Source organism: Vulpes vulpes, chromosome 1 (assembly GCF_048418805.1).
Source record: "Vulpes vulpes isolate BD-2025 chromosome 1, VulVul3, whole genome shotgun sequence".
NCBI classification, from domain to species: domain Eukaryota; kingdom Metazoa; phylum Chordata; class Mammalia; order Carnivora; family Canidae; genus Vulpes; species Vulpes vulpes.
In genome coordinates, this window is record NC_132780.1 from 65,056,914 (window position 1) to 65,084,641 (window position 27,728).

The following is a 27,728-nucleotide window of genomic DNA, read 5'->3' on the forward strand; positions in this document are numbered from 1 at the left end:
TTCACGGCTTTCCCAAGGTCACCTTGTCATCACCACCAAAGATGCCTTTGTCACTCTCATCACATAAGAAGTTCCTAAGGTTTGAGGAGCTTTGTGCTGGAAACAGGGAAGGGGGGGGGGCGGCCAAAAATATGTATTTCCTGTTATAAATCACAACATCAAAGATGTATTTCTGGAAACTAAGAAATGTTATTTTTGTTTTTGACAAAGGTTTTGCCCAGCGACGTGCTGGGTATATTCGTAGCTGTGTGTTGGTGCTGCTGGGTTCAGAGAGGCTGGTGTGGACCAGTGGGAAGCAGGGTTATGTCTGCACCTGCAGGCTGAGGTCTGGAGCTTGGAGGCTCTGGGTGTGCAGGGAAAGGTGGGGTCACCCAGACAGGCTTCAGGCGGCCAGGGGCTGGTCTCCTGCTCCACACTTTTCTCACTGGGCTGCTCACCGGTGCCCTCTGATGACACTGACCTGTTATGTCTGTTTTGCTTTTACAGCTTTGGATCTTCAGTTTGGTTGAGGGACATCATTTTCGTTGTGTGACCCGCGTGAGCCTAAAGAAGAAGAGTGAGAGTTTCTCTAGGAGGGTTGAGTCCAGGCTGTGCTGCCTGCCGGGTAATGTCACTCAGAGTCCCCCTTGGGTCTCCTGTCTCTGGGGCTCCTGCCCTCACGGCTCCTCCCCTGCCCTCAAGGCTGCTGCCCTCTGGGCTCCTGCCCTCAAGGTCCCTGCCCTCAAGGTTCTTGCCCCTGGGGCTCCTGCCCTCAAGGCTCCTGCCTTCAAGGCTCCTGCCCCTGGAGATCCTGCTACTGCCCCCCCCCCCCCCCCATCCAGGGCTCCCTCTCAGCCTGCCAGGGTCCCATGTCAGGTGAACCGAAGGGAGAGCAGGGCAGGGACAGTTATTATTGGGACAAGTCTGGCATCTGACCTCAGACATCCAGCAGCACCAGGCTGGTCTTGTGAGGGGACGGGGGGGGGGCAGCGGAAGCTCATACTTGTGTGCACAGCATTGGGCGGGGGGGATGCTGTGGTCTGGTGATCAGGAGAGCACCTGCCCCCCAGCCCAGGGCAGCAGCTTCCCACCTTCTGTGGGTTGTCACGGAGCCGGGGCCCCCATCCTGCCTGAGCTAGCCCCATCTCTGTGCTGAGGCCTCTCCCTCAGCCCACAGTGTGTCCACTTGGCCGCGCCTCACTTCCTCGCCGGTCGCTCTAATATCTCCCAGAGCGTCTCTAAAGGAGCGGACACTGCTGGAAACGCTGGGGATTTTACTTCTTGCCCTCTAGTGGACATGTGCTGTCCATTCAGTTTAGTGGTACAGCAAATGTGTCTTTCTGCCTTCAAGTTCCTCATCACTATTCCTCCCTTTGCTTTAGTTTGTATCTTTTTTTTTTTTTTTTTTTTTTTTTTTTGTGGATGGCTTTCAGCTATTTCTTTGTGGAGAAGGTCAGAAAGGACCTTATCCAAGTTATCTGTTTTCTTCCTAATGCTTTAAGTCTTGGCTTTCATTATTTCTTGAGTAAGTGCCATTTATCAGGAGGTGAACCTGACCCTGCTTTAGGAACAGAGGCAAAGAGAGGTGCCTGGAACCCCACCTGTCTTCCTCACACACTGCACGAATGGGGTCTGCTGTGGATTTATAATCTTGTTCCTTGACCCGTGATCCGAGTTACTCAGCCCATGTGTTATTCCCTGCGACATCCCATACTGCCGGCTGTTTGCCTTTGTCTGTCTCATCGCTGAGATGATCAATAATTCTGTTCTAGAGGAGAGTCAGCATCCCTGCACACACGGCCTGGAGAAGGGAGACGAGGTCGAAGCAAGCCTCCCCGTCCTGGGGCTGGCGCCCTGTGACCTGTCAGCCATCGTCAGCGCCCCGTGTGTGTGTGGGTGAGTGTGATGACCTTGGCCGGCGCCCTGTGAGGAAGGCCTCCTAAGTTAGGTTCATTTTTTTAAGAATGATTAAAATAAAGCCAAGTGTTTTTGTTTGAGAAGTAATAGCTGGTAAGTGTTGTTCGGATTGCATATTCTAAGTCTTAAAGTCGGTAAACTTGGTCAATTATTTTTAAGTATGTTTAATAAAAGAGATGAAATTGTTTTTAATTTTGCTCACCAAAACCTAGGCAGATCCTGATTCTGCACAGGTAAAGGGGGATATGATCAAACTCATTCTATACCTCCCCCAGCTGCACTGCCTATCAGACTCTAAAGAATGTATTAGGCTGGCTTTCACCACTGAGCATAGAAAGCTCCAGGGACAACGAGGCACAAGCCTCTGGTCTCCTTGGACAGAGTGGGGATTATTGGGATGGGGAGCCAGCAGTGCTGGGTCTGCTGTGCTGGAGCTCCTTGAGGGTCAGGGCCAGGGCTTCTCCCCTGGGGTGTACACGAGTTGTTCAGCCGACTTGGGGATGGCTGTGAGAGCATGAGGGCCGAGAATGAGCCCAGGAAGTCAGGATGGTCAGAGGCTCCAGGGGACCGAGAGGCAGGAGGGAGAGAGGGCACCAAGAGTCTTCAGAGTCCCAAGTCTGGCACAGCCTGAGGAGGCCTATTGGTCCCTTTATTAATATTTATCTAGTTTGTATGATAAAACATAGAAGAAAAAGCAGAGTTGGGTTTGCCTTTGGCTCTCTGCTACTTCTTTCCATTTCCTGTTGAGCTGGTTACCTCCTTTACAACACCACCTGGCAGGACCAGCAAGTGCAGCACTGCCCCTCTCGCAGGGACGTCCACCTCAGAGAGTCCCGTAACCTCAGAGAAAGGGAAACCTTGCAGATTGTAGTCGAGCTGGAATCAGGTTGTGGCTGGTTAGTACTTGTCTTTACCAGACAGCGGGTGTCCAGGAGACCTGAAATTTCAGCCTAGTCAAGGACTGTTCTAGATCATCAATGCCAAGAGCCGGCCACCCGCAAGAGCACGTGGAGGGCCACTCAGTGGCATGCCGTGGGATGGGAGCCTGAGGAGTGAGATCAGCTCTTTGTTTTTATTTTTCCCTTTACAATTAGGCTTTCTTCTGAGACTACCTCATGCTTGTGGATTGGAAGCTCAGCTGGCTTATTCATATTTAACTTGGCAAACTTTGAATTGGAAGCGGTTTTACATTATAGGGGTAAGATCACAGTTCAGATCATCTTTGATACAAATTTCACGTAATGTCAATTAGTCTTTTCCTCTGACATCTGGGAGGGTGACACTTTAGCGTAGAAGGCTTAGTCATTAGGTGTGCTGGGTGTGCAGAGTGGTTAGGCCACAGGCAGCCTCCCCACAGGATCCCAAGGACAAGCTCTGAGTCCACTCCGACCTCCTGGCAGGTCTCCCTTCTCTTGGTCCTTGGTCCTCCCATCTTTCGTGTACAGGGCTCTGAGGGGCACTTGTTCTCTTAGCACTGCTGCGTCTGTCCCAGGCTCATACCAGGGGTCTAAGTTCACCCAGTCAGTATTTCCTGCTAGAGTCTTAATACCTGTGACTGGGGACTGGTCGGACTCCAATTGTCTGAACTGAGCTGGGGTGCCCTCCTGCCCAGCTCTGGTTCCAGTCCTCAAGGCCCTGTGACTACCATGCACTGAGCTGCCCCTGTTGGAGATGTAGACATGATGAAGGCCGCACGGTAGCCAGGGTCACCCATAGGTGCAAGCTCCCTTCTTTCTCTCTTAAGGCCCTTGAGCTTTGGGGACAGAGTCTGGGTCCTTAGCCTGGGCCCACCGGGGCCTTGGTCCTCACAGGAAGTCACTGCACCTTTGCATCACTTACGGGACTTGGCCTGAACCCTCCAGACCTCTGCTGGCCTGAGTTCCTGTTCCTCCTCCTCCCGCTCATGCTTGTAGCTTCACCTGAGCCTGTCCCCCGATCCGGGTGGGTGTGTGTGCTCCCGGGGACGGTGTTTTTCTCTGCGGCTATGCTGCGCACTGTGTCTGTGGTCTCTGTAGGCCCCTGCTCCTCCGTGACTCCAGCAGCTCTTGTCCTGGGGGTAGGGCTCCCGTGAAGGCCTTGCTCCTCGAGACACGCCAGCCCCTAGCACAGGACCATGGGCAGCAGGCATGCGGGCACATGGTGAACGGATGTGTCAGTGAGTGGCTAGTTCCCTCTCCTTACCCTGTCAGTATTGCTTGCTTGTTTCTCTTTGCTGAAAATTAAGATTTCAGGAGCCTCAGCATTCACGTGGCAGGATCATGTGCAGTGATGAGCAAAGCCAATGATGATAAGGTCAGTCCTAAAGTGTTTACTGCCCTCAGCCTGCAGAACGCACTGCCCGTACTTGTGCTTTGTACTCACGTTGTGCCACATAGGATGGCATGGTTGGCTTAGTGGGGTCTCATGGGTGGCATTTTATGAAGCACATGGTGGCCATGGGGCTACACTGTAATTCCCGGGGTCATTGGAGCAGATTAATTTGTACAGAGCTGGGCTTTGACTGGAGTTGTGAGTGTGTGATCGTTGCTGACTGTCCCCTGCAGGCCATCTGCTTACTCACATCCTTGTTTGGCCGGAAGATCGTCATGTTGGAGATCCGTGTTGCTGCTCTGGTGAGGTCTCAACAGGGTCACGACGCAGGAAGGCATCTCTCGGTGCTGCCCCGGTACGGCCTTCCTGAGTAGGATATACATGGGCAGCTTGACCAGCTGGGAGAATTTTGATTCCTTTCTAATCTTGAGAAAGAAAAATAAAATTCAGTAAACTCCCCGAACTGTACTGTTTGAAAGAAGTTATTGCTCGTGGCATTGCTTCTACCTTGTTTAACGCTAAAGGATTGATAGTTTATGTTAATGCAAAACTATTTATTTTATGAAATAGCACTTTTATGAAAAATATTAAAAATTTTTTCTTAGATTAAGAATGAAGCATGTGTGCAAGCACTGCATGCCCGTATCTACAGGAATCATCGCTGGTGACTGTCCTTATACTGTGCGTTTCCGTGGTACAAGGCCGGTACATGACTTTGCTGTCCTGTGTGCTTCTCTTCCTACCCTAGCACCTGTGTTGGGCCCACCTCTCCACTGTGCTTCACAACTGCGAAGGAAAGCAAGACCCCGCCGGCACCTCAGAGACAGTCTGGTTAGTGTCCCGTGGCCTGCAGTGTCAGAACATGAAGCCCTGTCCTGCTCCGTGACCCCGTACTAGTTGGCACCATTCACTTACTTTGTGAATTCTCGTGTGTCCTCCCCACCCCGGTGTTCATTCTTCATTTCTCTGCCTCTCGTATACATTTTTCTGTGAGGTTGGTGGTAGAGAATATGCTAGATGTGTCTTTTCCTGGATTGGGTATCATTCACAAGAATTCAAAAACATTTAAAAATTGCTGATGGCTCTAGTGGCCAGAAGAGCAGCTTACTTGGGGATACTCAGTTATCTACGAAGGGAACAATCTCTACTTGCCTCTCTTTGCTGACGAATTTTAAAGCAAATCCCAAACATCCCATTAGTTTACCCCTCCATACCTCGGTATGCATTTCTAAAACATGTGGACATTGGCTTACCCAGCCATGACGCCTTTATATCAAATCCAACAGCATTTCTTTGGTGTTTTACATTAGCCAGCGCATCTAAGCTATTCTCGGTTGTCTCAAAAAATTTTGTCATTGTTTTATTATAAGCAGAAAATAAATCCACATGTTGCCTTTTACAAAGAAATGATTTTAAAAGTAACTTGTTTTAAGATGATAGGCTTTATCACATTCCATTTATTTCCATTGTAAGAATAATTGATAATGAGTTTTTTTTTTCCCTTCAGTGACCAACCCAGAGTCCAGTCTTGTTAAGCCCCTTAGTGACCTAATTAAAAAAACAATAGAGATGCTCGTCAGTCTGCTTTTCTCTCCATCTTTGGTGAGGGACCCAGCTCCTGCAGAAGGCAGGACAGGGTGGGATGGGGTGCCCTCTGCGAGGACCTCTCCTCCCCTGCCCAGGTGGGTATCTGTGTCCATCCATCCCCTCCTTTCTCTGTGAGACCTTCTGAAATTCATGACTCTTCTCTCCCCATGCCGCTGAGCCCTTCAGGAAAAGATAGTGTAGAGCCCCCCACTGGCTGACTTTTTAATAATTCTCTTAATACCAAAAATAATTTTATGTTATGTATATGTTTCTATTAAAATTATTTGGAAAACTTGTGAGTAATAAATATTAAATGGCTAACAGTTGGAATAAAAAACTAGGTTGTTTAGATAATATTCTGAAATTCTAAATATAATTTTTAACTTAAAATTTCTTACAGGATGAAATCTCTGTTATGTGACTAATGATGCATTAGGTTTTTTCCCTGTAAGCGTGGCAGCTGTTTTCATCAGCCACATGTTGGCGACCTTACATTTCAGGAATATAATCTTACGGCGCACCTCCATGTGGAAATCCGTTGTGAAATGAGACACATGATTCTCTCTCCTGCTTTTATTTTTTACTTTACTCATTTATTTCTTTAGCTTTTGTTCTTGCGTATGTTTTATTTAGATTCACCCTTAAAAATGGATTTTATTTCCATTTTTTGCTAGTATGGGTCATCTTACTTAGATGGGGGTATATGATACACCACGCTTCATGGCTAAATGTTGCGTAGAGCAAAACTTTTGATAAGAACAGTTGTATAGATAATAAGGTTTATTATGGAGATTATAATTTCTCTGTATCGAGAGAGAGGTAAAACCTCAAAGTGTTGATCTTTATGCCAGTTTTTATATCTTGTTTAAAAAATATTCGTATGGAAAATTAATGAAAATGACTGATTTATAGCTATCCTATAATCTAAAAAATTACATCTCATTGTAATAGAAATAAATACTTGTGATAAAGAACTGTTTTATTTTAATGCTTAGGGCATTTATTAAAATAATATGCATTTACATATTTATGAAATTTATTCTAGTAATCCAAGACTCTCTTATAATGAAGTATACTAATGGATCTGTAACTTAATAATTCTCTTAATACCAAAAATAATTTTATGTGATCCTGAAAGTATTTTCCCGTTGGTTTTATTTTTCTCGGAGGAGATTTTTTTTTCTCCTTCACTTGACACTGAGGTGGAGAGAGGTTTTCTGGGTCCCCTCTGGGTACAGTTTTATTTCCAGGTCTCCCCTGAGGTGCTTGCCATCCCCTGGGTGGGACTCTTGCTTTGTAAGCCCGGAAGGGAAACCTCCCCTCTGTTCCTGGGTCACATAGATGCCATTTTAATGATTTGCTCATTAGCTTCACTTGGTTTTTGGAGGGAATATGGTCCCGGTTATCAGGTATGAAATAGTGCCAGAAACAGAGCTGAATTTCTTTGTTTAAAAGAAAAAAGGAAGAGCAGTTTTTAAAATAATTGAATATTGTGCAATTATCCATTTTTCTGAGGTTATTTTATACCTTGGTATAGAATAGTCACACTGGATACCAAGTATTAAACACATATAAAAATAAATGATTCTAGCAGAATTTTATTTTGTTTGAAAGAATTTTTGAGATTTATAAATATTTGTGGTGTTCACCCAATGTCAGAGTTTTTACCAATTGGCGGTGTTGTGGAAGACTGGTTAAAAATAGGGTAAGTTTCATTGCCATTAAAAGACCCTGACGTAATTATGTTTTAGTGGCTTATCTTTCTTGTTACTCTATCTTATGATAAATAAGAGTATGAAAGAGAAATTTGAGTGATTTAAGATAATGGCTATTCTTATTTGTAGAAAAGATGTATTTGTCACAGGTTTGTAGAGTGAATTCCTCCCTGATGGCTGATTTTTAGCATCTGATGGACACAATTTCCCATAGACCAGGTTTTGTGTGTGGCCTGTTTTATGACAACAGGAGCTGACGTGCTAGAGTCGATAGTATTATTGAAATATGAGGTCTTGAACATACTGTGATTCAGTATCATTTGAGGAATGAGAAAAACATTATTTTGCTGTTTTCTTCTGCTTTTGATGCCATTGATATAACCTTCTTTGCTGGTGGTGGTTGGTTTGGCCTCAGGTTTGAAACCTAAGTTTATGGGGACTAACCTCATTCCATTTGCATGAACTTTTCTTTCTTTCTTTTTTTAAAAAAGATTTTATTTATTCATGAGAGACACGGGGGCGGGGGGGGGGGAGAGAGAGAGAGAGGCAGAGACACAGGCAGAGGGAGAAGCAGGCTCCATGCAGGGAGCCCGACGTGGGACTCGATCCCGGGTCTCCAGGATCATGCCCTGGGCTGAAGGCAGGCACTAAACCTCTGAGCCACCTGGGCTGCCCAACTTTTCTGTTTTTAAGGGACTTTGTTCTTGTCATGTTAAATGTTTGCTACTTCTTATACTCCTTTTACGCAGCCGGGAGGAGCACCGTGAAGGACCAGCCCCTGGTTTTCCACACCAAAGTGAGGTCGTCTGGGTATGCGTCCGCACCGCAGTGAGTAAACGGACTCCTAGGCTGCTCATGTCGGGGCGGAGAGGCAGGGTTCAGTACATACACATGAAAATGTGTCTGGGAGGGCCACCCCCTGGAGCAGGGGACAGGTACGTTGGCTACAGGAGTGGCCGCAGCAGCATTTCCTCAGTGCTTGCTGAGTACTGGCCTCACAGGAGCCCTTTGGTCCTGACCTCATAACTGCCGTGATGCTGGCTAATCTGGACGGTGCCAGGACAGGGGTGGGCCCACCCAGGAGAGAGGGACTGTCCCCCTCACAGCTCAGCATGGCTACAACAGCGGAGCATGAAGTTCAGTACATTCGGAATGGGGGAGGTTGGTTGGGGATGGGGTGAAAGATGAGGAAATAGTAAATTCTCAAATATGAGAAGTTTCCAGTACAGCAGAGCCTTGAAATCCCCTCATCCTTCAGGAACACCACATTTCTGGGAAGTAGACTTCACTTTTCTGTGTAAAATCCTATCACCCCCAGTCTTGACCTATTATGTGTTCTTAACACATTGAGCAAAACAGCTGTGCAACCAGCAGCCTGTGGGGCCCCCAGTCAGAACACAAGTCAGGGCTTTGGTAGGTTCTCTGGGGTCACCCATCCTGTAGACCTCCCCTTCACCTTGTTCCCTTTCATGGGTCTCCTGTAGCCACACCTGGCCTCCCCCGTGCATTCCTCCTGCCTCAGGGCTCTGCACTGGCCCTTTCTTCCCCAGGTGCCTACCTGAGGCTCATGCAGGTGGGGCTGACAGGGTGGCCTAGTATCTGGGCTGCCATCCCTGGTTGCTCTGTATAAAATGGCAGCCCCTACCATGATTCCCTCTCAGGCCTTGCTTGCTTTACTCTCCCTGGCCCGACTGGCTAGCATGACTATGTTTTATTTATTATTTACTCTATAAACCCCTGGGCCTGAGACAATACCTGGTACCTCAGACCCTCTCACAAATATGGATGGATGTTTGGATGGATGGATGTTTGGATGGATGGACCAGTGGGTGGGTGGGATGGGTGGTTGAATGGATGAATGGATGGTTGGATGGGTCAGTGGGTGCATGGATGCATAGATGGATGGATGGATAGATCAGTAGGTAGATGGATGCATGCATGCATGAATGGATGGGTCAGTGGGTGGGTGGGTAGCTGGATGGATAGGTGGATGGATGGATGAGTAGATGAATGGATGGAAGGAAAGATCAGTGGATGGGTGGATGCATGGATGGATAGATGGATCGATCAGTGGGTGAGTGGAAGCAGGGATAGATGGGTGGATTCTGGATTCATGCTCAGCAAAATTGCATACTACTTCATGCATCATGCCTGTGAGCACCAGCTGTAGTGTGATGTGCTGTGTTCTGTGTGAGCCCCCAGGGTCCCCTGTGTTCAGAGTGGACCCCCAGGGTGCCCTGTGTTCAATGTAGACCCCCAGGGTGCACTGTGTTCCGTGTAGACCCCTGGGGTCCCCTGTGTTCCATGTGGGCCCCCAGGGTGCCCTGTGTTCTGTGTGGACCCTCAAGGACCTGCCCTGATCATGCCTGCCCCCCCCCCCCCCCCGACATGCTTCCTGCACTCCAGCAGCATTCTTGCTCCTTCTTGGATGCTTCCCACCAGTCTCTGCTCAGTGGCCCTCTACCCTTTGTTCCCTCTGTGGAGTTCTCTTCTTCCATCCTCTTGGGACTAGTGTCCTCCCTCATCTGGGCCCCAGCCCCTCCTAGGCATCCAGGGGACTTGCAGATATTGTGGCAAATGCAGAGTCCCAGCAGTGGCCTAGGGCCAGGCCACCCTCTCCTGCCCCTTGTCTTGATGGCTCTGGGCATGGCCTGATGCAGAATGTGCTGCTTGCTCTGTGAGGCTGGATGCAGGTGCAGGTGGGGGTTTGGCTGTCCCCTGTGCATCCTAGGGGCTTAGCACCCTGTCCCAGCATCTCTGGCATCTTGTACTTTCTCCACCTGAAAGACAGGCTGGTACCAGGCAACTGTTCAGCCACTACCTGTATTTGATAATTTCATTTTATTTAAGGTAGAATCCAGCATGGTTTCCCGGAGATTTCACTTCTGTTCTGAGTAGGTCCGCAAATAACACCCATAAGGGTGGTTCAGTTTCTGTTATGATTCTATACATCCATTCTCCAAAAAGGGACAATGTCACAAGAATGCCACTGCAGATACATAATTGGATGAACAGCTGTTACAATTGAAGTAACTGAATGTTTGGTGTATTACTAGTGTGGGGCACTGAAAGTGCTCATGAATGTTTATATGTGTGTATATTTTGCTGCAAAATACCAGTCTCTTAAGAAGCTTGGAACTGTAATCTTCGAGAGTGACATGAATTTTCTTTCCACAGCGTAACTATGTTTTCACCAAAGGCCAACACCAGGAAGCGTGGTGACCACTCTTCACGATGTAGGGATGGTCCCAGGTCGTACGTAACTAGCTTGTTGGTTCAAAGTAGATGTAGCATAATTTGGAGAGAGCCTTTAAATACTTTAAATGATTTTGTTTCAAACAGGTGTACAACCTAGTGAGTATGTGTGTACGCATGGGCACGTATATACACAGCGTGTATATGTATGTTCCTTTTGGTCAAACTCAGTTCTTGTTAACCCTCTTTTCAGATGGGCTGCTAGGTTTACCACCTTCACAACTTAGGAATATTAATTTTTGTTAAAATTCTTTTTTAGAAAGTGTTATAGCTGTGACGGATCATTCTTGATAAGTTTCTTAGGTAATAACTGGACAGAAAAATCTGAGCAGTTACAGGACTCCAGGTGACTTTGAATGGCTGGAAATGAGCTCGTGGAGTTGGAGGTGCATCTTGGGCAGTGGCCGTGCTGTACAGCACATGTGGGGCCATAGCCAGTCCTACCAACCCCCGGGGCCCATGTACCTGGACGGGAAGGTGATTGGGGGGACCTCCAAGACCCTCCCAGTCCCACACGTGGAGGTAACCTCATCTGGACAGAGATTCCAGGTTGTGCTGTTGAAGTGTCCCTAGCTCTCGTCCACAAGACGTCTGCGTGAACAGTTTTTCCCAGTTTTGTGATATTTCTCTTAAGCCCCGATGCTCTTCCTGCCCTCCACTGCTGCTTCTGTATCAGCGGGTCATCGATGGCAAGGATGTGACCCCAGCAGGTGCCCTCAGACCCTGTGACACTCAGACCAGTGGTTGGAGATAGAAAGTAGCACCAGAGAGTTCTGCTCAACTCTGATCTTCTGGGTGACTTTTCCCACAAAAGCTCAACTCTCCAGACCCAGCCAGTGGTCTTTGATGCATTTCTGGCCCAGGCAGCATTCTGTTGAGGGTAGGACTGATGGGAGGACCCCAAACAATGCCCTTCCTGAGCAAAAGGCTCCTCTGAACACCTACCAGATTTCACTTAGAAGGGATGGGACTGCGGGCTGAGGCCTTGCAAGGCCGGCCAGTCTTTCCAGCTTGTATGGCCTATAAAGCTGTGAATAAATGTATCTAGCTTGTCAGCAATAACTTCCAGCCTTTACAACAACCCGTCTTCACAGCTACTTTCTTTTTCTGCCCTCTGCTGTGTGCCTGGTGCCTTTCCACATTCCCCTAAGCGTGTAGCAGCACTGTGTGCCAGGTGGTTTGTGTTCAGTTTACTCTGCATTCTGCGGCCTAGGTGGGAAGATTGGGGGGCCACATGCATGCCAGTGAGGAGCCTTGAGGCCCGTGCCCTGGCTGGCCCCCACGCCCGTGGCCTCGTTGTGCAGAGGCTGCCAAACCTTTTAGTTGCTGAAAATGAACACTGGGGAGATTTTGCCTGAAGATCTGGATGCCTTCAGCGGACCATGCTGTCTGCCCCCAGGGCCTGTGGGACCCACTCCACCCAGCCTGCCCCTGCGAGGGGTCCCGGCCACCGATCCTTTCCCCTAAGCCTCCCTGGGCTCTTTGACAGACTGGGAATGTGGTTATTCTCATGGCAGATCTCAGCCATTTGTAGTTTATTTGAGTGATTGGTAGGATGGTCACCAACAAAGAGTGTGAAACTGCAAAGTGCAGCAAGAGGCTCTCCCCAAGTCGTCACAGATTCACTTGAGTTTATGTTAAACATGAGAAATCCTTGACATCTTGTACTTAAAATGCATGCATTTTGGCCCCATGGAATGCAAGTGTATTTTAGAGTTATTTCATGGCTTTGAATATGTTTATATATATTCAGGTTGGGTAGAATGAAATTGCACATGTAAATAGGGGACAACCCACTATTCTAGTCTGTTGTCTTGTTTCTAATCTCACTTTGAACTCTCTTGATGTTCATTTTCCTGATGTCCCTTCAAGTAAGGAATACCCTTTGGAGAGTTCTCCACCAACCAAACTCTACAAGCAGCGTGTCCTCGCCCACGGGCCTGCCGCGGCACACTGTGTCCAGTACTCAGGTAGGCTATGTCTGGGGCCGCACATCGCTGCATTGCCAAGCATCCCTTACCTGCCACCGTTCCATCATAAACAGAGCTTTAAACTTGCTTGCTTGAGGTTATCTGGCATTGTTTGAGTCTGGATTAAAGTCAAAGCTCACATTGCCCCTGAGCATACCTGGCATCAGGGCATTTGTGCTTGCGTCGGCCTCCGCTGCAGCTCGGGGAGCTCCTTGACTTGGACTTAGAGGCTCACCCAGGTCTGAGCTCTGCATGTGTGACCATCTCCTCCATAGCGTTGGAGGGGGTCGGGGTGGGGGCGGCTGCTTCGAGGAGTGTAGAGGAGGCCGCCCGGGGCAGATGACCATCCCTCCTTGGGTGGAGCCTCTCCTGCAGGCCCAGTGGGTCTTGGGCTTGTAGCGGCCATTTCACTCTCAAGTGTATGGAAATGCCTCTACCAGACTCTCTTCTGGGTCTTCAGCATTTTTCCCAGGAGAGTTTGGAGGAAGCTGGGAGCAGCTCCCATGCAGGTGGCTCTGTGATTTGAGCTCTTTCTTCAGAAGCACACATTGTTTCTGGGTTCTCGAGTGACTTGGAGATGAGAAGCTGTGCTTGCCCTCAGTCTGGGCTAGAAGGCCACCCCTCAGCATCTTGAGCGCATTCCTGCAGTTTTCACTGTTTACAACTGTTCTAGGTTCTCTTCATTTTTCATGTAAGTTTAGTCAAAGCATGTCTGAGTGATTTTGGGAAATTAGATTCATACCATCATCAGTAAAGTACCTTTGTGGTATGAGAGAGGCTTGCTTATTTATGATCGTGTGATTGTATGATGTGATTAGAAATAAAGTAGGGGTCTCGATTTGGAAAATTGTGGGAGGTCTCTAACTTAGTTCTGCCCTGTTTTAGGGGTATGTTTAAATAGAACTGCCTAGCTGAATAATATGTGTCTTATAATTCTGTTGATGGAAGGCGGGGTGCCACAGGGTGCAGAGCGGGTGCCCCTACTCCGCACTCCCGGGTCCTCTCTAAAGCACGTCCTGGGGGATGTCATGCGAGGGTGACACAGGGCCTGCCACCTGGTGGACTCTCAACATGTGGTGGCTAGCTCTTGAGCAAGTGCTGTTTGTTTGGATTCCCTCGCTAACTGACAAAACGAACGTCAAGTTAACTACAAATTCTGTATTTACCTGTTGCAAGTGTGACTCCTGTGAGCTGTGATTTTTAAGGGATGTCCCTTGCTGTTTTGAAGCAGGAGATGGACAGTGGCTCGCCTGCGGTTTAGCCAACCACTTGTTGCTGGCCTTCCGTGCTGACCTTAGTGGGACACCTACTGTCTTTTCAGGTATGATGTGTTAGTTTGAGTTAATATGTATTCATGGAGGGCTCTCCTTTTGGTCCTGGTTATCAGTTGCTATGTGCCCTTCTATGCCCTTCAAGTTCAGAATGAGGCAGAAGTAAGGCTTGCATGGAGGTAAATTAGTGAACTAGATTGGCCCTGCTAAATCAGGCGGAGGGGGTATAACCTGGGAGGCTGGGGCTGCAGGTATGTCTGCCACAGGTGTGCCAAGGTCAGGGAAGAAAGCTTTTGCAGAGTTTCAGGGGAGGGGGTAAAGTCAGAACTTAGACACGACGAAAGCATGCTTGGAAAATTAGGAGGGTTTGTTCACAGACAGTTTCATAAACGTAACAAGGTGAGGTTTCTTTCTTTCTTTTTTTTTTTGTGGGGGGGGGGGTGAGTAGATCTGAGATGAGGGCAGTGGTATTGGAAGTCTCGCTGTTTTAGCTTCCTGACAGATCACTAGTCCTGAGCCCTGAGCTTCCCCCACTCTTGTTCAGGGTCCTGGAACTGCTTTCTGCAGACTCACACCCAGTGGATATTTTAGTAACAACAAAAATACAAAAAAACAAAACAAAACAAAACAAAACAGAAATGCTGCCAGTGAAAGTGTTTCTGGGAAGTAGAGGAGTGAGGTGCCTGGTGGAGGGAGTGGGGTGCAGGTGTGGTGGTTGGGGGTGCAGGAGCACGCCCCCAGGGCTCCCCCAGACTCGGGCCCCCCAGAGTCCACAGTGGCCTCTGGACAGCCTGGAGGAGGGGCCTCTGCAGGGGCTGGTGCCACCCTCTCGGGACGTGTGGGAGGACCTGCCGCTCCATCCACAGCCCACGTCGTCCCCCTACACTCTGTGGCTCCTCCTGGCTCCAAACCTTGGTTCTTAACGCTCTCCTTAAGGTGCCTTCCATGAGCCTGGGACTCTGTGTACGAGTCTTTCTATAACTCAACAGTTGATAGAAATGGTGATTATGTTGCACGTGGATGTTTCTCTATTCTATTGCAGGAATGGGGCTCGTGGCTGAGTTAAGATAATGCAGTAGATGTTCAAACTCACCTTTTAAAAAAGTGCTGTGTTTGTGTTTTGGGGAACAGCATCATTCTTACCCACCCTACCTCATCATCATTCTGCCCTGATGGTTTACCTGTCATATGATTCAACTTTGAAAATATGATAGCTTTCTCAACACTTATATGCGAAAAGCAGGAAAATGGGTGCCTGTTTGATGGTCAAGGAAGGGAGCCACTGAGCTAGGAAGAGAGGTGCATTGGCAGGTCCCAAACAGGTGGAGCCGCCCACCTGTCGTGCCCTTGCCCGGGGCCTGCACAGGGCCCACAGCAGCCGGGACGCTAGCGGGTGGTGGTGGGTCCTCAGACACATGATCTCCAGCATCGTATCCCCAGCCAGCAGCATTGTGCAGGCCTGCAGCCTGGTGCGATGGGGCCTTCATCCTTATTAAAACTCCCAGAGACTTCCACGAGAGGGCAGTATAGCTATATCAGAAAGTTCCGGCTGGTTGTGTTGGGTCTCGGTACAGAACTGCAGCGCGTACTCTTTTTTTTTTTTAATAATAAATTTATTTTTTATTGGTGTTCAATTTGCCAACATACAGAATAACACCCCGTGCTCATTCCATCAAGTGCCCCTCTCAGTGCCCATCACCCATTCACCCTCACCCCCCGCCCTCCTCCACTTCCACCACCCCTAGTTCGTTTCCCAGAGTTAGGAGTCTTCATGTTCTGTCCCCCTTTCTGATATTTCCTACCCATTTCTTCTCCCTTCTCTTCTATTCCCTTTCACTACTATTTATATCCTCCAAATGAATGACACCATATAATATTTGTCCTTCTCCAATTGACTTATTTCACTCAGCATAATACCCTCCAGTTCCATCCACGTTGAAGCAAATGGTGGGTATTTGTCATTTCTAATGGCTGAAGAATATTCGTACTCTTGATGAATCTTTCCCGCCTCTTCCATCTCTGCCGTGTGGGTTCTCTGGCTGGTGTGACATGTGAGCAGTTCACTGCTCCTCTGCGATGCTCCAGCCGCAGCAAGAGGGTCCTCCTGGGTGGGTGGTAAGAGTGCTTGAGGCCGAGGCCAGTGCCCTGGCTCAGCAGGTGGCAGAGGTGCGTGCTCTACAGTCCTGGCCAGACGCAGGGCCCACAGAGAAGGGCAGCTTTGCGGTGGTGCTAGGGTCACTGGGCCTGTCCTGTGTGCCCCGTGAGTCATGGCGCCATCCAGACTCCTGTACTGTGCTGTGGCCTGTGATGTTCACACCCCGCCTGCCCTCTCTACTCCAAAAAGCCCACGGTTTTCATTTCTCAGCCTTTCCTTGGGTTCCTCTGTTTCTTGGAGCAACAGGTGGCAGCAGTGTCAGGACCCTTTTAATCATCACCTCCCTGGGGTGATGACCATTCTAAGGGGCCCCTGATGGAGGCAAGAACCAGAGATCGGCCTGTGTGGCGGAGGCAGCAGGTGCCCGGTGAGAAGGAGTGGGGCTGGTGGGTGGACGCACTCCCCTGTGCCCTGGGCCACTGCGCTCCCTGCCACTGCGTCAGGATGGGGTGGACTGCTGGGCAGCTTGGAGCTAAGGCCGACGGGGTGCGGGGAACCCATTCACAAGGATGGACTATCCCATTGGCCATGTGTATGGTTGGGGGGAGTGCATGTACGGCCTGGGTGCCCAGCCCAGCCCCTGGCAGATCGGGCCCCAACCCGCAGCAGCGTTGGCACTTTCCTCCTCACACATCCATGTGCCCTGAGAAGGAGAGCGCGTGGTACCTGGTACCTGGGCCCGTTCCCTGTAGACTTAGGTATCTGGCGTTCTGATTGCTGTCGTGCCCTTGCCCGGGGCCCTTGCCCCCTGAGGAGGGGGTCACAGCAGAGGAGGGCATGTTTTAGCTGTCTGCCACGCCAGGGCCAGTGGTGGCAGTGACGGAGGTTAAGGGGTCCCATGGCCCAAAGGACAGATTGCAGTTGGTTAGACTTCTCTTCGGTGTTCGATTAAGAGGGAGAAGCAAGCAACCACGTTGTTCTTGACTCAGTGATGGGGTTGAGTCTTCCTTCCTTTTCTTTCTCCTCATTGCATCCCTGTCGCAGGGGCTCTGGGGCACTGGGTGCTGACAGCCCAAGGGGTCAGATGACACGTGCCTGCGTTTGGGAAATCCTTATGACCTCTCGCTTCAGTGTTAAAACAATAACAGTTCTTGAAGACGTGTTATCATGAAGCCACAGATTTCTGTACATTTTATAATACTACATTTTAGGAGTTTCTTCTTTTAAAACACAAATGCATATGTAATTTTGAGCTTTATGTTTTAAACATAAAGTTTTGTAATGCCTCCTTCACAAACCATGTTAAGCCTTTAAATGAAGTATAATTCCCCGACCACCCCCGCCCCCCCGCCCGCCACCCGGCGATTTATTCCGGGAGGGCTGCATTCTGCTGTGTCCGAGGGAGGTCCTTGATTGCCCTCCTCTGCTTCTGTCCTTCCCTTAGGTCACGATGGGGCAGTGAGCACCGTGTGCTGGAGCCATGACAGTAGGTGGCTGCTGTCTGCTTCCCAGGACGGGACGCTGCGGCTGTGGTCACTTCGCAGGGCGGAACTCGCGTTGTGTTTGGTAACGGGTTACTGCTGTTGATCATGGGCAGGGTTTCACAGTGACCAGCCCTGTGACCCCCAGACCGTCAGAATCACAGAGGCACCGGGGGTTTAGGGAACGGGATGAACCACAGTTGCTGTAGTGCACCAACAGCAGTTGATGATTGAATATTTTCTTACATGCGTGTCCTGTGCATACATCTGTGACAGCCAGGCACATGCACAAAGAGGGGTGCACTTGTGCACACAGTGACACGTGAGCCTTCTTATGCGCTTAGAGGACACCATTTGGAGACAACGGGAGAGGCCAGAAGGGAAGATGGTGATGATGTCACAGCCAAGACAGGAAAGGGAGGGCCATTCCCCTGAGTCAGATTAGGAGCTGGCCAACTGCAAATTCTAAAATATGTGTTTAGCATTTTTTTTCCCTGTGGGTCTTGTTGTAAACGGGGGATGGAATCCCAAGTAGGCTAGCCAGGAAGGGACGTGCATCAGACCTGGGACTCCTGGACCAGGTGTTTGGGAGTGGCTTCAAGGGGATGGGCTTGATTTAGGGTCTTTGACACTGTCGTCTTCCACACATGATGCTGTGGGTTCTGAAATACAATCTGAGAGCAGACCTCTCAGAACCCTACTCCACGGTTACAATTTTGTCTTTAACAAAGTCCTTGCTACTTAATATGCTCGCTGCCAGGTATCGATTTTCTTTTATTTTAAGGTTTTTAAGTGGCTAGAATTCGAAATACTCATTACAGCGAAGCTTTAATCATGTAACATCTTTTGGAAATAGGAAGAAGAAACGAAATCATGAAGTGTATCTCTATGTTTAGAGCAGACGTGTGGGTTGATATGAAGGAACCTCCCTCGAGGAACTGTGGTGTTTCTTGTTTGCCTCTGTTATGTTGGCAGTAATTATTGATTTGTGTTACAGGGCAAAGATGTGTTTTCCAAGCCTGTCCGATCTGCACAGTTTTATTATGTAGACACTTTTGTGTTGTTGTCTTCTGGTCCTGAACTTCAGCTCCTGAAGTATCACATTGACACTTGCAAGGATGAGATCCAACGGTGCGTAACCTGTTTCTTTTCTCTTCCTGGTCGGGGGAGCTGTGTTTCAATACTGGGTCGTATGCAAATAGAATGTTTACATTTCAAAATGTGCAACATCAAATCACCTCATCACAGGCTGCTGACAAGAGCTGAGTGATGGGGTGATGGCCTCCCCCTGTTCAGAGCTTGTCCACAGTGCTGTATGTGGGGGCCATGAACTGTAGCCTTGGTTGACCACGTATCAGATTGATGTCAAGTGGGACTATTGCTGCCATATTTGTAATGAAGTAAACATGAACTGTTTCATACACACACACACACACACACACACACATGTGCACTAGTTACATGTACTAAATACCTGTTCACACCTCCTTTTGCAAGCATTAATGCTGGTTTTGTTCCCAATTTTTTTGACTTGCATCTTTTTAAATTTAAATTCAATTTGCCAACATATAGAATAATATCCAGTGCTCATCCCATCACATGCGCTCCTCAGTGCCCGTCACCCAGTCACCCCATCCCCCTGCCTACCTCCCCTTCCACTATCCTTGTTTGTTTCCCAGAGTTAGGGGTCTCTTATAGTTTGTCTCCTTCTCTAATTTTTCCCACTCAATTTTCTAAAGAAATGAAAGATTATGGGGTAGTTAGTGTCCTGCTGTCCTGTTCCCATCCTCTGTTTTCCCTGCCTGCTCTTTCTCTGTACCGGGTGAGCATTTCTCTCACCACCATCCATGAGCACGCTGGGCAGCCAGTCCCCTGCACCATCTTCCCTGCACTGCAGTTCCATTTATTCCACATCCCTTCCCTTATTCCACCCTCTACCTGCCAGCCTCAAGTTCACTTTATTTTTTTTTAGAGTAGATTTTTTTTAATTTTTACTTTTTATTTTTTTGTATTTTTTTTATTGGAGTTCAATTTGTCAACATATAGTGTAACACCCAGTGCTCATCCCAAGTTCACTTTCTATATGAACAATTCACTTTCTGTTCTGTTGTTCTTCTGCTGTTTAGGTTCCACATGTGAATGAGGTCAGAGGCTGTGTGTCTTTCTCTGACACATGTCGCTCAGCAGAATGCCCTCTAGGTCCGTCCTTGTTGCACGTGGCAGGCCTCATCCTTTCTGATGGTTCCATTGCACACGCACCACCTCTTTGTCTGTCTGTCCACCGACACGTGGGCTGCTTCCAGTCATGGCTGTTGTAACCTTCCTCAGTTTGAAATTGGAGTGTTTGCTTCCTGTCCGTGGCTTTACATTTGTTAATGCTACACACACCTTCCATAATCATCCAAATATGTTTCTGATACTGAGCCATGCTTGCAAATGTGACTTCAGTCTGTTCCCGGTGGCTGTTACATGGTTTTACAGGAGGAATGTGCCATGGCTGCTTCACCCATACTCTTGTTGCCGGAGCTCTGGGTTTTCTTGACTCATCCTGTTCCCTAACCAGTGGCATACTGGATTTCCTTGTGTGCATCTGGAAGTGGGTGTTTGGGGGTGATTGTACACCCACCTTCTCCGTGCCTGCAGCGAGCTATGTGCCGTACACACAGCGAGGGCAGAGTCTTGACTTTCTCTGAGGCTGTCTGTCCTGCCTCTTCCTGCAGGGGATGCTGTCCTTCCTTCCTGTAACTCAGTACCTGATTGTGGCAAGTACTTTCCCTGGAAAGAAATACTGTGCCTGCCGACTACTTGCTTCTGGTGTAGCAGCCAAGGCTGGGGTGTGGAGCGGCCTTCATGCCTCATTCCTTTCGTGCTGGCTTATGTGGCCCTTTGCAAACTGTCCGGCCCTCTGGTGGGTGGTTGTGTGTGACCTGGGCAGCCACATTTCCTCCGTCTGGGAGATGCCCCGTGGAAGCTGCTTGAGAAAGACCCTTCCCCAGGCCTGCTGCTTGCTTGGGCTGCAGCTGCTTCTCTCATTGGTACCAGTGTCAGCTGGGGGTGGGGACTCTCAGAAACTGGCAAGGCTTCAAATGATGGGACACCGAACGTCACACAGGCCACAGGCACGTGCACCCTTCAGCAAAGCTGTCTGTCCCTCTGGCAGGGCTCCTGGCCCTTCATGTGGAGCAGAGCCAGAGGCTATGTACTCAGCAGCACACCGCACAGCCTCCCCTGCCCTTCCTTTCCTTCTGAGCCAAAACTGGCCCGCGGCCGGTGTGCCACGTGAATACCTGTGCCTTCCCTGGTCCACCTCACCCCAACTCCCTGTGATTTCAGCTTTGTGTGGTCCCTTTGCTTACATGATCTGCTGTCTCTGACACACCCCTCCTGGTCTGTGCTGTTCATAGAGCTTTCACATGGCTTCCCCTGTGTAGCAATGGCTTTCTGCCCCATTAACCACCCTGCTGGATGATTTCACGCAGTTTATCAGCAGGAATGTGCAGCAATTTGTGGCATCTTTGTGTCGTCACTGAGCTTCACTTCTGACCTCTCCTGTGACTCAGCTCATTTTGTTCCTTGAGTCTTCCCATTCCCCCCAGGACCTGCTCTCTGAGTCATCCCTCTGGATGCCCATCTCTGTGCCTGCATATCATGCCCCAGGCCCCAGGTGAACGTGTGGCATTCACCTACCTTGGAAGGTCCAGGCTGATGGCCTGCTCATCCTCAGCCTCAGCCTCAGCCGCCCCGCAGGCTCAGACTTGGAGCCCTCCCCACAGCTTTGTCCATCACCGGCCTGTGCCTGCTCTGCTCAGCCACCCGGAGGTCTCCCCTGGCCCTGCTTGGGCCAGGATCACTCGTAAGATGGCTAGAAAGTTCTTTCCTTTACTAAAATATTGTTAGGGATCTTTGAGGACGTGTGTTTATTAAACCAATACTAACTGCTTATGTTATCCTTTAGAAAATATTAAAGGGACACCTGGATTGCTCAGTGGTTGAGCATCTGCCTTCGGCCCACGGCGTGATCCTAGAGACCCGGGATTGAGTCCCACATTGGGCTCCCTGAATGGAGCCTGCTTCTCCCTCTGCCTGAGTCTCTGCCAATCTCTCTCTCTATCTCTCATGAATAGATAAATAAAACCTTTAAAAAAAAGATAAAATATTAAGAACATATGTGTAAATGGAAATACAGATAATTTTTATCCAGTTGGATATCATTTAAGTAAACGTAATTATTTTAGAATTAGGAGAAAAATTTGCTTTCTCATAGACAGGAATGAATTATTTTGGGCTTTATATGATATATCTTCATGAAGTTTTCCTAAAGGAAAAGTTGAGTTTCCTACAGGAAAATTAAGGTAGCAGACTGGTTCCTTTGATGTTATAAAGTATAATTATTAAGTGATATGAAAACTTTTTTCATATTCAACTTTTTCAAGGCAGAATGCTTTGTCATGGGAGGGAAACAGAAAGATGGGTTATTTTTATTTTTCTTTCAGATATAAGCAGAAGAACAGGTGCAAACGTGTCTTCAGGCTTCCTACGACTGGTAGGACAGAGATTACCAGTTTATCAGCCGTCAACGACTTCTATTCCTGTATCCTTGCCCCTGCCATTGGTGTTTTCACATCCTGAGCACCCTCCTCCCACATGAGCATCTGCTGAAGGCCCCAGCCTCAGGCGACATGCTGAGCACTGGGACTTGGGGAGCTCACGTCTGCTGCAGTAATTGTAGGTGCAGCAATTTCTTCTCAAAGGAAAATAGACATTGATGCCGCAGAGCATATGATATATAGCAGGGTGATCTAACTTGGTATCTCTGGTCTGTAGTTTATGCATAGTACTTTTTAGAAATTTAGTACTTTTTAGAGATCAACTGCTATACCTGCTATGGGCCTCCTTCCATTAACTGGAGTTTGCCTCATGTCTGTGGAGGCTGAGAAGTACCTGGGGGATGGGCCCTGGGGAGGGCACGTGTGGAATCAGCACTGGGCGTTATATAAATATGATGAATCCCTGACCCCTACCTCTGAAACGAATTAATACACTATGTGTTAATTAAACTTACAAAAAATTTAAAAAGAGAAGTAACTCTTGAATATGAAATTGAGTCCAAAAGTTTATTTACTTTTATTTACTTTCTTTGGTTAGCATCATTCTTTTTAATTAAAAAGCATTGATGTTTATTTATTTAGAAAAAAGCTCCAATCTTTAGGAATTCATCTTATAAAATTTTAATTGATTCAGAGGTCTAAGTGCTGTTCTTTTTTTTTTAGCTTTTTAAAAAATTATTTATTTATTTATTCGTGAGAGACACAGAGGCAGAGACACAGGCAGAGGGAGAAGCAGGCCCCATGCAGGGAGTCCGACGCGGGACTCGATCCCAGGTCTCCAGGATGGTGCCCCAGGCTAAAGGCAGCGCTAAACAGCTGAGCCACCCGGGCTGTTCTTTTGATGAGTTTTATAGTTGAAATTTCAGAAGGACAGATATAAGGTGTTAGGGTTTCTAGTGTGTTTTAATTAGAAATGTGGTATTTTTTTATGCTACGCAGCAAAACACCTAACAGAAATGTGTCATTCTGAGTATTCTAGCCTTGAATGGCTATTTCTGCATATTTCAGGGTTAGCATTGGGTTTATTAGTGGATCAGGTAATCTTTCTACCATGGTTACTATTTATGACAGTGTTCTGGGCTGAACACTGGAGGTCGGGTAATTTTGGTGGTCACACGAGCCCTAAGCTCATACACTGCTGCTCTTGTACTGAATGTATGGAGTTAGTGATGCTCTGCTGACAGCAGATCATGCTGTGAGGTGCATGCTCTCTGAGGGCCGGCCCTGGGTGCCACTATCCACGTCAAGTTTGCACGGCCTAATTTCACCCTCAGACTTGTCTTCTGAGCTCAGTACCCATATATTCAGCTGCTGTTCCATCTCTTGATGTGTGTATTTCTTGGACATCTTGAACCTCATTTCACTGAAGTTAGACCTCTGGGCCTCCCACCTAGAGATGTGTACCACCTGGGTCCGCTCTTGTCTGCAAACCAGATTGGGGGTGTGGGGCTGTGACCACAGCTTCTGGGGAACTCCAGTCATAGCCGGTCATCCTTTGGGTGTCTTCTGGGGTTCCAATAGTATTAGCAGAATAAGCAGGATTGCTTACTCCCTATGGTGGATTGTTGAGAGGATTCCCTAACTGAGTCCTGAAGATCTTGTGCTCACGGCTGGCCGGAACAGGACTCTGGAGGTTTTCGACCTCAATGCAGGTCGCAGTGCAGCCATGACAGTGGAAGTGCATTCACGGCCTGTCCACCAAATCTGTCAGAATAAAGTGAGTGAGCTTTTGATACAGTACATATCATTTGTAAAATTTTATGCTTAAGGTGTTTGACAACTACAAAATGTGTGATGCAATTTTGATAACAGTTTGCCACCAAACTCAATGCTAATTTTTAGTCATTGTTAAATTTTCTAAGCCTTAATGTTTGACCTTAGAAGATAGTTTAATGTCATATGGAATGTTAACTTTTGTCTTTGATTATTTTATGGGCCTATTTTTCAACTTTACTAGTAATGCATTCACACTTAAACCTTAATGGAGGGTTTGGGTGTTTCAGGCACTAACTGGATTGAGTGAGTCATGTAGATCCTGCAGGAATACGAAGCCTTCAGGAATCAATAGTTTGTCATGTTAAGATGTACCTAGTCTCTTTTGACAGAGAAGTGGTTTAAAACTACTCATAGCTGAGGGCTACAGACTTGAGATTAGACGGGTTGGTGTTTTGATGAATCCATTGTCTCATAGTTTAGCTTGAAAGGCACTTTGCTGTCCCAAAGGGTATCTAAGAGATTTATGAACAAAACTTTTGTTTTTAGGACTGCAACTACCAGTCCTACCAGTTTGATTTTTTGATATATTTGCAATAACTTTGCCAATTGAGAGTTTAATTTATAATACCTTCTGGAACCTGTATTATGATTTCAAGGGTATCATTGTTTTTTTTTTTTTTATAGGGAGGGAGGGGCAGAGGGAGAGAGAATGCTAATCAGGCTCTACCTCCACCATCACCACCATCATTACCATTACCACCACTGCCATCACCATCACCATCATCACCACCATCACCACCATCACTACCGTCAACACATTACCACTACCACTACCATCATCATCAGCATCACCACTATTATCACTCACTACCATCACTATCATCATTTTTTTGTGTATGGAAAGTGGTTTGTTAACATTTCCATTATAAATCCCTATTTCATTCTTCTTTTACTTGCTCTGTTCTTTCTTTCTGGGATTTATCACAGAGCCGTGAAAACTTGATCTAGATGAAACTTGGTATGAAAATCTGAAAAATCTCTGTCTGAGATTTGTTTTTTCCACTTGATTCCAAATTTGTTTTAAATTGTTTCAGCTGATTAAGTTGGAAATAAAAAATATAGTTTTGGAGTTTTAAATGCATTTTACTTATAAAAAAATAAAACCCTGGTTTTAATATAATGGTAAAGATAATCCTTTTAAAGTTAACCAATTTTCTCATATTTTCAAAAGAAGTTATTTCACTTTGAAAAATGACATGATGCTATTTTGTCTGCCATCTTGGGATTTTCTTATTTTCATGCCTTTCTGTTTCCATTTCATAGAAGACTTTTGAACCTTTTGCACTCATTACTTTTCTTGGTTGAGGAATTAAATAAGATAATGCAGGCAAATCTCTTAACATGGTCTCAGTTCATTAAATGATAGTTATTCTTCCTATTTTTTTGAAATGTGAATTTATGAAGGTTGGTGGGCATTACCTTAGAAAACTCTCACTTGTCAAATGCACCTAATTTTGCACAATCCCTTTGTTCCTGTGAGTGTTAAGGGCAAGTGCCCAAGAATTTGCTACTTCAGAAGCTGAATTAAGAAGTTGCTTTCCAAGAAATTGTAACACAGAAGGTGGTAGTTGTGGACGTGGGTCATAGTGACGCAAAGCTGCCTGTGGCGAGTGCCATCATGTGAGACGGCAGACTGTGGCCACAGTAATGAGGACGTTGATTGTGTCCCGGGAAGACTGGAAAAGGTTACATTTGCCTGGGACTCCACCTTGTCACATATGGTCAGGTGGAACTTATTTTAGGAGGATGGTGAAGGCACATAAAATAGACAGGTTGCCTTAGCCCCTGCAGATGGTGAGTCCGGGCTAAAAGCCGGGTGGTTGCCTCTGCTCCCTTAGGCCCTCTGGCCTGACTCCCCTGCGTAAGCCCACAGAGCAGGCTGGCATGCATGAACGCCCTGAGCACGCCCCGCGCTGCCATGTCCCTGGCCCCATGTGCCGTCTGTCGTCCATCCTTCTGCCCCAGCCGCCACCTACTGCCACCCCCGTCTGCTGTCTCCTCAACCCAGCCACACTCCTACTGCTAAAATATAAATACTGCTTAAATTCCACAAGGTTCCCAGCACGTCGATGTAGAATCAGACTTGGTGCGCAGGTGCTGTCCTCCTCCTGTCTCAGGCTGGGCATGTGATGGAACCTGAGTTGCTGGGCCAGGCCCTTTCCTTGTGCCATAGGTGGCTCCTGTGGGATGCGGCAAGCCCAGGTGACCCTCCAGGACAGGGGGAGGCACACCCTGCACTTTTCCCTGTCATGCTTTTACACATGCACATGCCACATGTGCTCCCACGTGGCAGATGTTGCGTCTTAGCACACATGAACTCAGCCCTCATTCATAGACGTGGAAGCTGAGACCCCAAGTGCCAGTTCCCTGAGGTGCATCGGCAGCGTCTGGCCGCAGAGTTAATGGTCCCAAGTCCCCTGGGCTGCTGTTGTCTGGGAGCCTTGTCTGGCTTCTCTGTACCAGGCTCGGGCTTCCCCCCACCGAGATAATGAACTTTATGAGCAGGATTGTGACCCTATCAGTCCACATCTACAACCCTTCACCACGGTGATGTCTTGGGGGATGGCTGGCACCTGCCCCTTGGTCCTCACCAAGCTTGCGGTCTGGACTGTACCAGGACTTGCAAGGGCACATACATGTATGTGTGTGTATATGTGCATGGACTCATGTGTAGGTGTATGCACATGTGTGTCAATGTGTGTGTGCATGCATATGTATTAACTTAATAACAAATTCATTTAAACGTATCTCTCAGCAAGTCTGCACCTGGTGCTGCTCTGAGCACTGGGATACAGGCGTGTGGGAGAGAGTAGAGCTCTCACACTTGATGAATTTGTTTCCTTCTAAAGAAAGAAGTGGGTTCACTTTCACACAGGTCAGGTACTCCTCTCTGAGGAGGTGATGTGGGCAGCAGGTCTGTGGGGCAGGGGAGGGAGCCAAGTGTGCACCGGGGGAGCAGCGTCTAGGGAATGGGCACCATTCACATGCAGGCCCACGTGATGAAGCCAAGGGTGGGAGTTGGACTGCAGATGCAGAATCCGTGACTGGGGGCAGGGGATGGTCCTCTGGGCTTGCAGGCCCTGGTCACATTCTGGGTTCAATTCCAGGTACAGGGCAGTCATCGTGAAGGTTGAGCAGGAAGGTGAGTGACCTGCCTAGATGTGCATGAGTGATGTACACCTATGTGTAATACCGATGTTGGAAATAATGAAGTTGTGCCACGAGGTTCCAGCTGGAAGGGCTTGTGCTTGTGCTGTGTCCCCTGTGGGGAGTGCGCTGGTGCTCTGCAAACATGTGCTGCTTTAGGAGCTCCCACCAGTGAATAGACAAGCTGGAGAGGGAAGAGGGGACGTGCTCCTGGGCAGTATATCAGCCAGGGGGTGTCCCTAGCAGCTGTCCTAGTGCACACCTGGCTCCTTCAGCGGCAGACAGCTTCATGTCATAGGGCCTTACACTGAACTCTGCTCAGATACCAGCTGGGGCCCTGGCTTTGTGGCTGATGCGCCAACGGTAGCCTTGGGGACAGGGGTTTCTGACTTAGCCTGTTTTCAGGGCATGGTGTTGGCTGCAGGAAGGGTCCTCTTCCTAGTGGACTTGGGTCTCCAGGCCTGTGTCTCTGTGTTTGGGGAGCCCCCTAACAGATTCCTAGGAAACTTCCCTTCAGATTCTACCAGCAGCCAGTACAAGCCATTGTTGTGAAGACAGGGCTGTCCCTCTCCTTGGGTGACACCAGGACCATTCCGTATGTCCCTCTCATAAAACCTT

The 27,728-nt window shown here is 48.1% G+C and overlaps 1 protein-coding gene across 20 annotated transcripts in view; it reads left to right on the forward strand.

Annotated features, from left to right (window-relative positions):
* The window catches only part of WDR27 (WD repeat domain 27), a 235,284-nt gene that overhangs the window by 89,447 nt on the left and 118,109 nt on the right, over nucleotides 1–27,728 (forward strand). For 13 of the 20 annotated variants that reach the window (XR_012002923.1, XM_072765852.1, XM_072765782.1 and 10 more), the window contains 14 exons: nucleotides 487–604; nucleotides 1,752–1,875; nucleotides 2,991–3,094; nucleotides 4,121–4,188; nucleotides 4,440–4,561; nucleotides 4,955–5,037; nucleotides 8,258–8,336; nucleotides 10,686–10,763; nucleotides 12,636–12,733; nucleotides 13,962–14,054; nucleotides 17,544–17,665; nucleotides 18,578–18,711; nucleotides 22,074–22,171; nucleotides 23,783–23,904. Coding sequence is in view for 17 of the 20 variants with exons in the window: in XM_072765852.1 (XP_072621953.1) it covers nucleotides 487–604; nucleotides 1,752–1,875; nucleotides 2,991–3,094; nucleotides 4,121–4,188; nucleotides 4,440–4,561; nucleotides 4,955–5,037; nucleotides 8,258–8,336; nucleotides 10,686–10,763; nucleotides 12,636–12,733; nucleotides 13,962–14,054; nucleotides 17,544–17,665; nucleotides 18,578–18,711; nucleotides 22,074–22,171; nucleotides 23,783–23,904 (1,443 nt within the window). In the remaining 3 variants the exon portion in view is untranslated. Of the gene's footprint in view, nucleotides 1–486; nucleotides 605–1,751; nucleotides 1,876–2,990; nucleotides 3,095–4,120; nucleotides 4,189–4,439; nucleotides 4,562–4,954; nucleotides 5,038–8,257; nucleotides 8,337–10,685; nucleotides 10,764–12,635; nucleotides 12,734–13,961; nucleotides 14,055–17,543; nucleotides 17,666–18,577; nucleotides 18,712–22,073; nucleotides 22,306–23,782; nucleotides 23,905–27,728 lie in introns of all 20 variants that reach the window. The other 7 variants (XR_012002924.1, XM_072765847.1, XM_072765779.1 and 4 more) reach the window with 2 other exon arrangements.